The sequence below is a fragment of the Phocoena sinus genome, chromosome 6 (assembly GCF_008692025.1).
Source record: "Phocoena sinus isolate mPhoSin1 chromosome 6, mPhoSin1.pri, whole genome shotgun sequence".
Lineage (NCBI taxonomy): Eukaryota > Metazoa > Chordata > Mammalia > Artiodactyla > Phocoenidae > Phocoena > Phocoena sinus.
Window position 1 is genome coordinate 82,459,731 of NC_045768.1, and position 14,235 is coordinate 82,473,965.

At 43.1% G+C, this 14,235-nt stretch overlaps 1 protein-coding gene across 1 annotated transcript in view; it reads right to left on the minus strand.

The window, feature by feature from the left end:
* The window catches only part of FRMD3 (FERM domain containing 3), a 307,038-nt gene that overhangs the window by 98,908 nt on the left and 193,895 nt on the right, over positions 1-14,235 (minus strand). Inside the window, exons 4-5 of the mRNA XM_032634061.1 lie at positions 9,618-9,696; positions 4,371-4,468 (exon numbers count right to left, since the gene is read on the minus strand). Coding sequence (XP_032489952.1) covers positions 4,371-4,468; positions 9,618-9,696 — 177 coding nt within the window. The remainder of the gene's footprint in view (positions 1-4,370; positions 4,469-9,617; positions 9,697-14,235) is intronic.

The following is a 14,235-nucleotide window of genomic DNA, read 5'->3' on the forward strand; positions in this document are numbered from 1 at the left end:
GATGATTCTATGTGTTGGCAGGGACATGAAGAAATAGAAGTACTGGTACACGTCCGAAGATTCTTGGTGCACGTAGCTCTTCTAGAGAGCAAGCTGGGAGTATTTAGCCTAATATTATTACCCAGCAATCCATTTCTGGGTGTATATTCTAAAAAACTCTAGGTGTGAAAAAAGATATGGGGCAACTCGGGTGTTCATTATTGCTGGGAGCAGTAAATAGCACATGGGCAATGCACCCTACTGGATACTCTGTAGCAATTAAAAGCAACAAAATAGATGTATACCCAGAAATGTGAATAGATTCCTCAGTGTTCTGAGCATATAAAGGAAGGATTAAATGTGTTCTATAGCCCCATTTAATTTATGAAACTTAAGAGTATATACACACGAGACAATACTAATCATTTTATAAGGATGTATTCCAAGTCAAAGATATACATGAACCCAGTTGTTGCCTTTAGGAACAGAAATGGAGAATAATGAAAAAAGGGAAATCAATCAATCAATAGATGGGACCAGTGATGAAAAGTGAGCCACGAACTGATGATTAACTCAATCTAAGTTTCAAAAGAAACACACGTAACACACCTAGACATACACGCAAACACACACACATACACATGCCCCTGTGAGCTGGCTATGGACCCCAAAATTTAGGGGACGGTATAACCTGATGCCTGCTTTTCCACAGGGCATGGACCACTGATATTAAATTAGGCCATGTCCAATGCAATGTCACCTTGCACAGTTGATGGGTGGTGTTGTTTGTGCGTGTCTTGTTTTGGGTGGGCATTTCTCTTTCCAGGAAAACTTGTGAAGTACAATGGCCTTGGACTGCTAAACATAGCAAATAAGTAGCCTGGCAAATGCCAGCGAACTAGAGAAAAAATGCCATGGAAACTGCACAGGGTTGCTGACAAGGTAAATGTCGATGTTTCCCCTATCACATGCCCAGCTTTCTTGTTCCTTAAAGCTTGTCTTTAACTCTGACTTCACCTGAAGCAAAAAGCCTTTTATAAATGATTAAGGACTTCTAACTTCAAATTTTGTTTTCCATAGAGGAGTTGGATAAGGAGCCTGTGGTTCTCTCTCCCACATGTGACGATGAGGGTAAAGTTACAACAAATAACATACAGTACATGGGATGGCTTGCGAGAATTTAAATTAAGATGACATTAAATTAAAATTAAAGAGAATTTAATTGTCAGCAAAATCCAAAGAGTTGAAGCAAAAGGATGAGTGTGATCAGGTGATGGTAAGTACAAAGGGCAAGCATGACAATGGCATTTCCCCTGGTTTGGAGAGGACTCACTCCAAAAGAACTTGAGATACAGGACGTTACAGCCCCAGGGTCAACTCCTTTGGGAACCTTCCCTGACTACCCTTGCTGAGTGCGGGGGCCCTCCTGGGCTCAGAGCAGGGACCCTGTGTGTCCCTCTGTTTAGAGATTAACACATCATCACAGCTTCCTGTTTACTTGTCTGTCCCCTTCCCCCTACAGGGACTTCACATTGCAGTGGCCTGCCACCTAGGAGCTCTTCAATAAATGTTGAGAAAACACATGACAAATACATGGATGAGGTAGTGAAACAACCACTCTTTCCCAAGTATAGAAATAAAGCATACATTGGTGTAATTTAGGCAAGTGCCCTAGTTCACTTAACATATTCAGTGGAGAACTTACTGTGTGCCAGACATGGGGGTACTACAGTGAAAAAGACCCCCAGAGTTCCACTTCCATGGAATTTAGATCCTACATAAGGGGCAATGCATAATAAGCCCCCAAACAACTCAACAAGATAATTTCAAATATAAGTGCTTAAAAGACAACAGAACAGGGGCATGAGAAAGAATGATGTGCAGAGAGAGGCTACTTCAGTAGTCCAGGAAGACTTCTCAGAGGAAGTGACATCTGAACGGAGTTCTGAATATCAAGACGGAGCCACAGACCCACAGGGATTGCACACACCAGGCAGAGGAGATAAGAACAGTAACCCTGCCATATTGCTGTTTTGTAGAAGGAACAGGAAAGATATTTGTATCGAGAAAGAACATAAATAGATTCCTAGGGCTTCGTGTGTTTGTTTTGCAATTGGTATTATGAAGACAATGCAAAGCGTGCATTGAATACGCTCATTGTATTCAGTGTGTACGGTGGCAAAACTCTGGGTGGCTGCCTGTTTTATACACTCAGAATATTCTGAAGCTTAAAACATGCTCCTTCAAAGAGTGTTAGCAAACAAGAGGCCAGTAAAAAGTCACATGTCCTCTGCTTTCTAATCATTTACTCCACATTCCCCATCGCTCTCTGTAAGCATAAGCAGTTCTGACAAAGCAGATGTTTATCTGCATTTGTAATGATCTCTAGAGCTGCTGTAATACCACCCCGAGCATCAGAGAACTTGATGAATCCAGCTTTTACTGCATTTGCTACAAATGGTCCATGGACACTGCTGCGTTTTAGAGCTGAAAGGTTTTCTTGAGGTCTGTCAGTTCACTTCCAACTCTACTCTCTCGACAGCATCTGTGAGTATGGTCAGTGATAATAGCAATGAGGGATAAAATAGGGCCCTGATCATCTGGATGGAGGCTTTGTGGCTTTATTTCAAACATAAGCCAGGATGGAGAGTTTTCCCATTACAGATCCATATTGAGCTTGTCCTTGGACAACTGACCATGATTCACTAATGCCTAAATGTGTCCTGAAATCCTCAAATGCCAGTCTGTTGCTTGGATTAGTATCGATTTGCTTTTCCCTCGTGGGAGACAGTGCACCCTAACTAGGAACGTGCAGTCTTCACAGGGAAGAAGAATTTGGGGTTTGAACATTCCTTAGCTCTATATAAGAGAGGCAGCTTTCAGAAGCACACACTCCACCTTGGGACAGATGGAAGGCCTATTTCCCATCAGGCTATCACTGTCATTCTAACTTTAAACTTGAGTATCTCCAAGGGTTTTTAACACCACTGCTAAAATCTGCTGAGTGGCACTAGGTCGCTCCCAGAGGATGGGGAAAAGCAACACAGATAGACTTCAGAATTCTCAGAGAGCACACACACCTGGAAACAGGGTCCTAGGAACTATTTCACAGCACAGAGCATCCCATGGGGACAGTGGTGAGTGACAGTGAAACCCCCAGGAGAATGATGGGTGTCTCTCTTCAGCTGTGAATGAAGGTTGGAATTGTGATCAGACAGACGATTGTCATGATCCGCTTATGACCCCATCATAAGCTTCTTCATTATTTCAGATCCTTTGTAAGGGTGACATGCTCACTTGGTAACCTCTCTCTCTCTCCTGTTGTCCTCACCTGCTTCCTTCCTTCTCCCCTCCATCCTTCCTCTCTTCTCCTAGTTCCCCTCTCCACCCTCCCCTTCTCGCATAAACATGTCATCAGCATCCATGCTACAAATGGCTGGAACACCTGAGTCCCTCCAAGCAGGCCCTGCTGCCAGCTGCCTCCCAGCTGACCCAGGGGAACGGAACATCTGAGTCGTTCTTCACTTGGGTCCTGGGCCCGTCCCCATGACGATGCTCTGCCTTGGGCTCTGGAGACAGCCTTCTTTCAAACACTTTTTTCTTACAGGTCGAAACATCCAGAAGCTTACCCTGGGTCCTATATGCTTGCTGCTTCCCAATGCCCCACCCTCTGGGGCTTGTTCAACCCTGAGAATAAGTCTCATGAAATTGTCACACAAGTATGACCACCTCATTCAATATATGAAGACACCGAAGCTTAAAGAGTTTAAATCATTTGTCTCTGGTGAAATAACCAGGAAATGGGAATTCAGGTTCAAACTGCAGAATGACAGGCTGTGAGTCTGCTGCTCTCCTCACCATACTGCATGACGAGAAAAGCTGAAGCATTAGATACAGTGCACACATATACACATACCACTCATGTGAATCCATATGTATAAATGCTTTGATATTTCACTTCAAAGGTTTGAAAGGACACCCCTTTGACACCTACCTTCCTGGACATAGATTCCCCGCTCAATATACCCATCACGCCCCACACCTGGTGGTCGGAGCTCAGAGCACAGAACACCCCATATCGCTTCAGAGCTTCTTATAAAGTCAAGCATTCCAGCCCCTTTGAAACAGAGTCTGAGCTCTACCTCGGGGCCTTGAGGACCTCCATTCTTGCAGAGGCCCCTGTGACCACCGCAGCCTAGCCTTCCACCAGGACCCCAGAGGCTTGGGAGGGAAGGGGAGGCGGGGGTCCATTGCTAAGTACCCAGCCCTGCCTGGCCTCAAACCATGACACGGGCTGGATGGGCACAGGCTGGGGAGGAGGGAGTCTCTGAACAGCCAAAGCTCTACTGTCCAGTACAATGGTGGGGATGGGCAGCCGTGGCCACACTTACCTTGGACGATACAGGCACCCAGGTAGGCAGCATCTGAAAAGGAGCAGAGCAGTCGCCCGTGGAAAATATCTCTTTTAATTTGCAGGTACAAAAGATACCTGCAATGCAAAAGGAGAAAGAGTCACCCTAAGTTTTGGCCGAGGCCTGGAAGAAGTGGAAGGATTGCTAATGATGCATGCACCTGGGTCACCAGAGCCCTACCCAAGCCCCTCAGAGGGCAAGCAGAGGAAAACTGGGAGGAGCCCCCAGAGTTCAGAAAACCTGAAGTATCTGCGGCAGCTTCCAGAGCTGTGTGGCTGGCCCTTTCCAAAGAGATACAGGAAGGATGGAGGAGAGCCACAGGGCCCAGCAGCCACCGTCCCTGGCAGAAAGTCCCACACAAGGACAATCACAGCCACTGTTACCACCACCAGCACCTCAGCTACAGGCTGCCCGAGCTCTTTCTGGAATGAGGACTCAGGAATCGGACTCAGTCTACAGAGACTAGTCCGGGGCACAGACAGACTCATGTTAATCAATCTCAAAAAGACTTGGTTACGAGGCCAGAAAGCCAACTTATTCACAGCACGAACAGTCATCTGTTTAGTGTCCTCTCCGCTTCTCCAGGGATGGCAAACAGATGGCCTCAGGGCCAGACAAACCTGCTATTGAATGAAACAGGCTGGGGTGAGGGGGTCGGGAAGCAGAACACAGGGCGCTGGCTCCCACGAAGGGGTCAGCCGCTGTGCAGCTCCAGCATCACGGCGACAGGTTTAGAAGTGAAATCCTTTGAATTTTAAATGTTGCAGCAAACTCTATTTTTGAAAACACTGGAGTGCCAAACGAAAAACATGCACGGGCCTGATTCAGCTGGGGATGGCGGGGTGGGTGGGGGCGGTGTAGGGCGGGGGGCGTGTCAGTTCACCACCCCTGGCTCAGGCTCATCTTGTCACTGTCCCTTCTGTTCCTCTACGCTGATCACGCCCTCTTCAGATCTCCTCCTACGTCTCTGCCGGATTGATTCTTTCATTGAAGGCTCAGGCCTGGGGTCTATTGTTTCTGACTAACTTTATAGGTGTGTGAAGATTCTTTCTGTTTATTTTGGAGTTTAAGTCGTAGAGACCAACCTTTCTTTCCTCTTTCCAGGTTCTTGAGGCCAGGTGGGGAGCACCACCCAATCGGTCCCAGTCACTACCTCCAGGGCTCAAATAATCTGATCTTTACTCAGCCTGTGAGCAGCCTCATGCACAACCCCGCTCAGAGAGTGTAACTGAGGCACTCAGATCACTCAGGTGCTGGCAGCAGCCCCCACCACCCCGCCTCCCCAAGCGCTGGAGCTCGCCATCCCCGGACACACAGATGCACTGAAGGGTTCAGCGGCTCCCTGGTGCTTCCACTTGATGAATCTTTATCTCACACCCGCTTTATGCTATGACAGTGCTGGGCACTGGGCACACGATGGAGGTTCAAATGACACTCTCTGTCCCCAACTTTGTATGGAATTGTGTGCAGGACATAAGGGTAGTACCTAATAAATTCCTTATCTGGAGTTAGTGTACATTTTGTCAAGGGAACAGTATTACACTGGCCATCAAGGACCCAGAGTATCTCCCTAAACTGGTGCCTCTCACACTTTAGTGAGCTCGTGAATTACCCAGAGATGCTGTTAGAATGTGGATTCTGGTTCAGTAGGTCTGGGTGGGGCCCAAGAGTCCATATTTCTAATAAGCTCCCCAGTAAAGCTGAGCTGCAGGCCCATGGACCACACTTGAGTAATAAGGTTCTAAACCAGAGGTTCTCAGCCTGACTGCATGTTAGAATCAGCTGGGGGAGCTTTTAAACAATACCAACGTGGACCCTACCCTAGACCCAATTAAATCAGAATCTAGGTCCTCACAAAAATGTGTATATGAATGCTCGTAGCAGCATTCTTCATAATAGCTAAACCAAATGCCCATCAACTGATGAAAGGATAAAAGAAAGTGGTATATCCATACAATGGAATATTATTCAGCCATAAAAGGAAGGAAGTACCTACTGATGCATGCTACAACATGGAAGAACCTTGAAAAGATTAAGCTAAGTGAAAAGTCAGATATAAAAGGCCACATATTTTATGATTCCATTTGTATAAAATTTCAGAATAGACAAACCTACAGAGACAAAAACATAGCTTAGTAGCTGCCAGGGGCTGGGGGGAGTGGGGAATGGGGAAAGACTGCTAGAATACTAGGTTTCCTACTGCTGTGATAAAAATGTTCTGGAAGGAGATCACGGTGATGGTGGCACAACTTTAAGAACATACTAAACCCACTGAATTGTACACTCTAATATCTGCCTAAAGAAACTAATACTTTTGAAAATCCAATGGCCTTAGAGTAATACTTTCGAAAATCCAGTTGCCTTAGAGTAATGGTTCTTAAAATTTGACATGCTTTAAAATTACCTGGAGGGCTTGTGAAAATACAGATTGCAGGGCCCCATCCCAGGTCTGGGGCAGGGGCCAAGTTCCCAAGTGATGCTGTTGCTGCTAATCCAGGGATGTGACTTTGAGGACCACGGCCCTAGATCATTCACAATACCAAGGTCACACAAATACTTGAGATGATGAAATCTTCCCTTTCTTAAAGAATGTAAACCACCTGGCTAAATGCCATCAAGTTTCTTTTCTACGTGCTGCATGTATGCATTGAACAAAAAGCATTCCTTTCCACGTTTTGGTGAGTTTAGTAGTGGAAAATAGTTTCAAATAAATATTTACTAACGAATGAGACGTTTGGGTCCTGATCCCATAACTCAGAAATTGAGTTTGACAAAAGCTTCCTGAGAAAAGAAAATCCGCTTTCACAACAGCTGAGTTTGGGTCCTTGCTCACATTAGTGAACTCTAGAGATAATCATGGATTATTACGGATTCCACATAATCCACTGAGCCTTGCAAATGGCTTCAGGTTCAGATACTCATTTTTTAATATAATAGCCACCAAAATAATAATAATAATGCATTTTCCTTCAGTCTCACCCCTCCCTGCATGAAAGAATTAAGCAACAAAAACACAGGAGGATCTGGGGCATACATTATTATGCCCCCATTAGTGATATGCTTCTCTATCTAACATGAATTTAAAGGTGGTTCTTACTAAAAAATTTAAAACCAACATGCTTTTATTACATTCAATTGTATATAGCATTTACAAATGCCTCAGAAATCTAAAGGATTGTAAGGTGACTGTGTACATGGAGAGATAAAAGAAGGATTAAAAAAATATCCTTTTCGGTGAGTATTTTTGTTGTTTTGCTCTTTTAAAACCGCTTTTTTCTCAATGTTTCTTTACCCCTTAGCCTGGTCATGAATGTGATCTTAGCTTCTCATTTATTAAATTCTTAAATTTTAGATTAATCTTAGGATAAAATAACATCAAACAATAAAAACTAAATTCTTTCAAGATAGGGTTTAAATCATAAGTACCTGAGTCATTCCACAGTTTGTAGATCCCTTTTGAATTCTAAGGACTGTGTTGACTCAGAAAAACCCATTTCTACCTGTATTGTCTTAATTTCCTTTGTGGACATAAAAATGTTTGCAATGTCGCACAATTCATACCTTAGTTATTCAGACAAATGCAGGGAAGTGCTAGCAAATTTAATTGAGAGAGATTTCACTAAAACTTTGTACCCTTTTACTTTCAAATGGGACTTTTCTCAACATCACCAACAAAAGACCCATCCTTAATTTATATTGTGACACATATTCAATTTTTATCCTCTGGTCAAGGTCTTAAAGAAAACAAGTGACAAAAGTGAGCTATATTGGCCCCTGATGAAATAATGCCTGGCATTAGTATCTGATTTGATCTTCCTAATTACAGTATTAGCACCCAGAGGGTAGGACAAATATCTTTATTTATTTATTTATTTATTTATTTATTTAGGTGGCTCATATAGCCCTTGCAGACAGCAGGAACTGAGGAAGTACTTAACAAATAAATGAATAAATTTTTCAAGCCAAAAGCAGGCCGAAGCCACATACCATTTGATTCCATTTATATGAAATGTCCAAAACGGGTAAATCCATAGAGATAGAAAGTAGATGAGTGGTTTCCAGGGTCTGGGGGATGGGAGAGTGGGTAGTGACTGCTAATGCGTACAGGCTTTCTTTTGGGGGTGATAAGAAATGTTCTGGAACTAGATAATGGTGATGGTTGCCTTACATTGTGAATGTACTTAATGCTCCAGAATTGTACACTTTGAAACGGTGAAAAAGATTTATGTTACGTGAATTTTACCTTAATTTTAAAAAGAAAAAAAAGCAGGCCAGATTGCAAAACACCAACCACTACTTACAATGTCCATCATCTCCTTTCCCACGCATACCCTGCCCCGCCCCCAAGCACAAACCTCCACCAACAGCTGTGCACAAATTACTAACAGAGAATGGCTCCCTTCCAACATCACCTTGTGTCACTATGGTGGAGCTTTACCAGACCCTCGTGGATAATGAGAGAGCACAATACCCTAGAACCCAGCACATGACTGCACATGATCAGAGTCAACTGCCTTTGCTTCTCTGCTGCATTCGGACCCACGCAGATTATTCTGAGAGGTGACTAGACACAATGACTTTTTTCGGTCGCCAGATCAGAGGCTCATTAAGAGCTAAGCACACATGGGCTCTTCTCCATCCACCGAGTTGGCCCTCTCGGGACCCTGCTCAGTGGCATTGGCCAAGGCTGTTCACGGAAGCCAAACCCCCAGAAGGTGGACTATTTGCACGTGGCCCTGGCCCAAGAACCAGAAAATGCAGAGAGATGGGCTGAGAAGAGGCTACAAGGAGAGGGAAGCCGGCTCCGCGGTCGGTCATTTAGCAAGCGGAATGTGGGATGACAAAACAGTTCATCATTCTGTCAAGGGATCTTTTCCCTTCAGAAAAGCTTAGATCCAAAAGACAGGTCCCAGGGGCTGCACTAGCTATGAATTTGCCCATATCCTAAATGCAGTCATCTTCTATTTATTTTTAGCATCCCACTGTCAGGTGTTTTCAGAGAGCACCTCCTCCTTAAACCCACTGCTTTTTTGTGCAGTTAATTACACTCCCAATGACAACGGTTTGAAAAGTCCCAAGACAATTAAATGTAAGAGAAACATTCCAAGCCAAATGCTGAGCTGAGCGCCTGCTTGGTGGAGACACTCCGCTCTAGACAAGAGTAGAACTCAGAGGCCCTGGCTGTTTCAAGGGGCACGTTAAACATACAAACAAACAAAAAAATACCTGGTGAGCTCTTCTTTAATCTTCAAGGGTTCGTGTGGGTAGAATTTCACTCTAAAGCACATGGTGTATGGTGGATGAGCTGAAACGTCATAAAGAAAAAGCATGAGAAAAGCGGCAAAAGACCATGGACTCAAACACACACAGGAGAGTCAGCCATGAAGCCTTCCAGCCTAGCCTGGGGGGAGAGGGGCAGGGGGATTTTCTGAAAGAACAGATATTATGCCCAAGAAAACGAAGCAACAGTGACAACATAACTCAATGGAAATGCTTGACAAGACACCTAAAGCAAACTCAGGATACAGGCAATCTAGTCAGTTAGCACAGCTTCCCCTTTCATGGCTCTTTCCTTCTCTCCAGGTCACAGATTCAAATAACATTTTCTCTTCCATTCCTCCCACTCTCTTCTGACAGATAAATTGTTTGTAAGTACCACTCAGGTTTTTGGCCTAGTGAAATATTTTTTTAGCCTGTGAGGTGGAAAAATGTCACTGCACATGACTAGTTTTCCCAAAATGATGGTGCCGTTGACCTAAAATCAGGATTTTAAAAATGGAGTCACCATGCACAGATCCTACTTCGTATAATTTTAGGATCATTTTAGTGTTATCTATCAATGAGGCAGTTGCTTGCATGAAAAGAAACACTTTTATAACTTCCTGCTTTGTCTAAATCAGGATAGCATTATGCAGGCTGAAATTCTGGTTGAGGTTCATTGATTCTGGAATGTTCTAATTGCATTAAAACTTCTAGAACTCAATAGCCAGCCAAGGGGATTCTATAGGATTTCTTTTAATTATAAGACCACTGTTGACTTGCAATATTAACCTAATAAATGCACACAAGTGCAGTAAGATGCATTCAGATTTCAGTTAGTATATAAAACGAGCATCTTAAAATCAAAGAAATACGATGGTTAGTATTATTATTTCTATGGATCTGACATACCCATTCATTATTTGTCTCTGTATCAGTATGGCTGCTTGGGATCAGCTCTGAGACTACATCCAAATGTGAATATGAAACAGCACCCTATTCTGTCTCAAATCTTCTTTCATAATCAGCAGGGGTTAAATCACCAGCCAACTCTACAACATCTGGGGCTATTCTGGATGTAGACAAATCCTTTATGTAGAAAGAACTACTGGCATCAAAAATGAATGTATAATGAGGATAATTTAATATGGAAAACAATTATCTAAAATAGTTTGAAAGAAAGTATCCAAATCCCAGAAAAACATAGCAGCATCTTACTGGATATTTCAGCAGAGAAAAACTGATTAAAAATACCCATACAGGGGCTTCTCTGGTGGCACACTGGTTGAGAGTCCGCCTGCCGATGCAGGGGACACGGGTTCGTGACCCGGTCCAGGAAGATCCCACATGCCGCGGAGCGGCTGGACCCGTGGGCCATGGCCGCTGAGCCTGCACGTCCGGAGCCTGTGCTCCGCAACAGGAGAGGCCACAGCAGTGGGAGGCCCACGTACCGCAAAAACAAAACAAAACAAAACAAAAAAACCCACCCCCCCCCCCCCACACACACACGTCAGAACCCTCCACTCAATGCTCCACTTCCCCACCAGAAACTAGCAAATTTCTTAACTGAGTTGGGTGCTCCTAACCTGACCCTGTGTTCCCTAGATTTAAGAAAGGGAACATTTTTCTGGAGCACTAGGAGAAAATGGACACCTCTTATACAGCAAAGAAACAATGAAGAAAAATACAAATGATTCTTAAGTCATTCATCTTTCATCTAGAAACTCAATTTTGATTCAAATATTTGAAATATTCAAAATATTTTATCTTTATACATTCCCCAGATTTCTTTCAACTGTTTAAATCATCATCTCAAAAGAATGAAGATAGTTTTTTTTTTTATTATAAAACCTCTGGAGTGTCCTTAATAGAAACGTTGAGACAGTTTTTATAAAAGCAACAGAGTAAAAAAAAAAGAAAATAGCATAAAAGTGAAAGACTTTTTCCTCTTTCTTTCTCTTTCTTCTTTCTTTTATTAAAGTCCTCAAAAGTAAGACTTGTTTAAGCACAACCAATGAAGTTAGATAGACAGATGATAGATAGATGATAGATAGGTAGATAGATGGATATTGATAGACAGACAGATGGATGAGCCGTCCCCTCTCACTTTCCTTCACTTTGTCTCTATTCCTGCCCCTTCTGTCCCTCAGGTCCCCACCCCACCCCAAACTCTCCAACCACTTCATCTCTATGCTTCCCCACTTTTGCCATCCTCACACAAACTATATGCCAACATGATTACATATGTAATATTTAAAATATAATTTATCCTCACAAAACAAGATCATACTATGTATTGAATATGTTTCGCTTGCTTTTCTCATTTAACTCTCTAGCCTGCCCATCCACCTAGGGCAGTAGATACAGACCTAACTCATTGTCCATAATAACTGCATAATGGTTCATATAATACATGAGAATTTACTCAACTATTCTTTTTTAATCATCATTCAGGTTGTTCCCACATTACAATACAAGCAATTCTATCATGTATATAATATATATAATAATAATGTATATTATATATATCATTAAATGCATGTATTTGTATTCCATGTATCATTAACTATTTCATATATTATTAAATATATATATTTTAATAGAGCCTCTGAATATTTGAATTTTGGGGAATAAAATCAGCTGACCAAAGGCAAACAGAGGAAAGGAGGATCACAGAAGCAGACCCAAATGAGAGCTGTCATTTTCTCTTCTACCTGGTCAGCATATCTGCTTGCCATGCCCTAGGCTGGCTCAATAGGAATCTGGGCTCGTCGGATAGGATACAAATTAGGACTTGCATTCCTCCTAAGGGATCAAGCAGTGAGGCTCAGAGGTGGCTCCCCAGGCGGCCACCTTTGAATACCCTGATTGTAGGAAGTCCTATCACCCAGCCATCCTTGTTCCAAGACCTGAGGCTCCAGAATGATCTAATGCTTCTCCCACATGGAAAGCCCTCCCACCATTTGAAGACAGAGCTTACGGTTTTTCTGAGTCTTCTCTAAAATAAACATCCCCAGTTCTTTTAACTGTTCCTCATATGAAACAGTTTTGAGTGCCCTCACCCTGGGTGTATTCTTCCCTCCTCTGTGTTTCCTCAAGCACAGGGCTCCAGGGGTTGCCAGAGCTGCTCGGGTGAGGGGACCATCACCGGCCTCGCTTTGGACATAACTGTTGCTCACCCTCAGCAGCCTCATCTCAATGTTGACTCACTCTGAATCTACAAAAGACCAACAGCTAGAATTCTTTTCATATATGCTATTGCTAAGCCATACAGAAAAAAGTCACTAAGCATCTTGCCATTTGCTAGGATGTGATCATGGAAGAAACGAATACAAGGTACTAATGATATGCTCACCAATAGACCCCTTATCAGAGAAGGGATGCGAGCAGGTAGCAGAAAAATCAGGAGGCAGCACTTTTCAAGTCTGAAATTTTCCACCCATTTTCTTGCACCATCATATATACCCCTACTGTTGTCTCTTATTGATCCGGCATCACTGACACTAAGGAATGCTTCTTTACAGGGTTGGAAGAGGCTGAAAAGATAAATAATTTCCCCCCAAAATGTTGATCTAGTTATAGACGACAAGATTTATGAGGGAATGGGCCTATATATCTTGTTCAGCTTTCTATTCCCAGAGCTAATTATTGATAAAAGATTGACTCTCTGCCTGTCTGGCTGAATGAATGAATGATGATGCCCAACCTCTGAGGCAGATGTCAAGGCGAACAGCCAGGCATTGCCATAACATTCATCCCATCAAAATACTAGTCTAGGTCTACTGTCTGAATCACTATAGCACTTCCTAGGATTTATATTTGGGAAATCTCAGGTCCTACAATTCAGCCTCTGCCCTTCAACATCTGGAACAAATTCAGGGACTCTGGAGTGGTTCGAATAGCTACGTCTAGTGGAAGGATTAATTAATTCAATCAACAAAAAATTTTGAGTACCTACTAGGTAACAGGCCCAGGTTTAGATATAAATACAAGCAATTCTGTCTTCAGGGAGGACACATTCTAGTGGGGTAAACAGGTATAAAATCAAAATAAATAAGCAAAATATATAGGATATTGAAGGTCATAAATGCTATGCAGGAGAATAAAGGATTTAAGGGATGAGGGAAGACCACCCCACCCATTCCCTTTTTCTCATCTCCACGCAACAAAGACACAAATGTAAGTGAAATTCTCTTTACTACCTTCTAGAAAAATAAACAAGGGGAGAAACACAACTATTTAAAAATTTTAATCATTAAACAACCCCCCCATGTGTGTTGGCAGTGGTTTGGGGTCAAAACACCAGCCGTGTAAATTCTGGAAAAGGAGCTTTCCCAGGCTCCAGGCGATAGCCGGCATGTGCTCCCCGGTATGAGTCTAAGGTCAAAATCCCCTTTTGGAGATGAGCCTACCCCTTCTCCTAGCAGCTCAATGTCTCTACCATTCCAGCTTCCATGCTTTTTATTCTTAAGCTACAGGGAAAGAGGAAGGAAGCAAAGGATGCCTCTTACCTGTGCCAAATATTTGGCGCAGAATCAGAGTTGGAAATGTCTGATGAAGGAGCTATCTGCAGAGCAGGAAACAC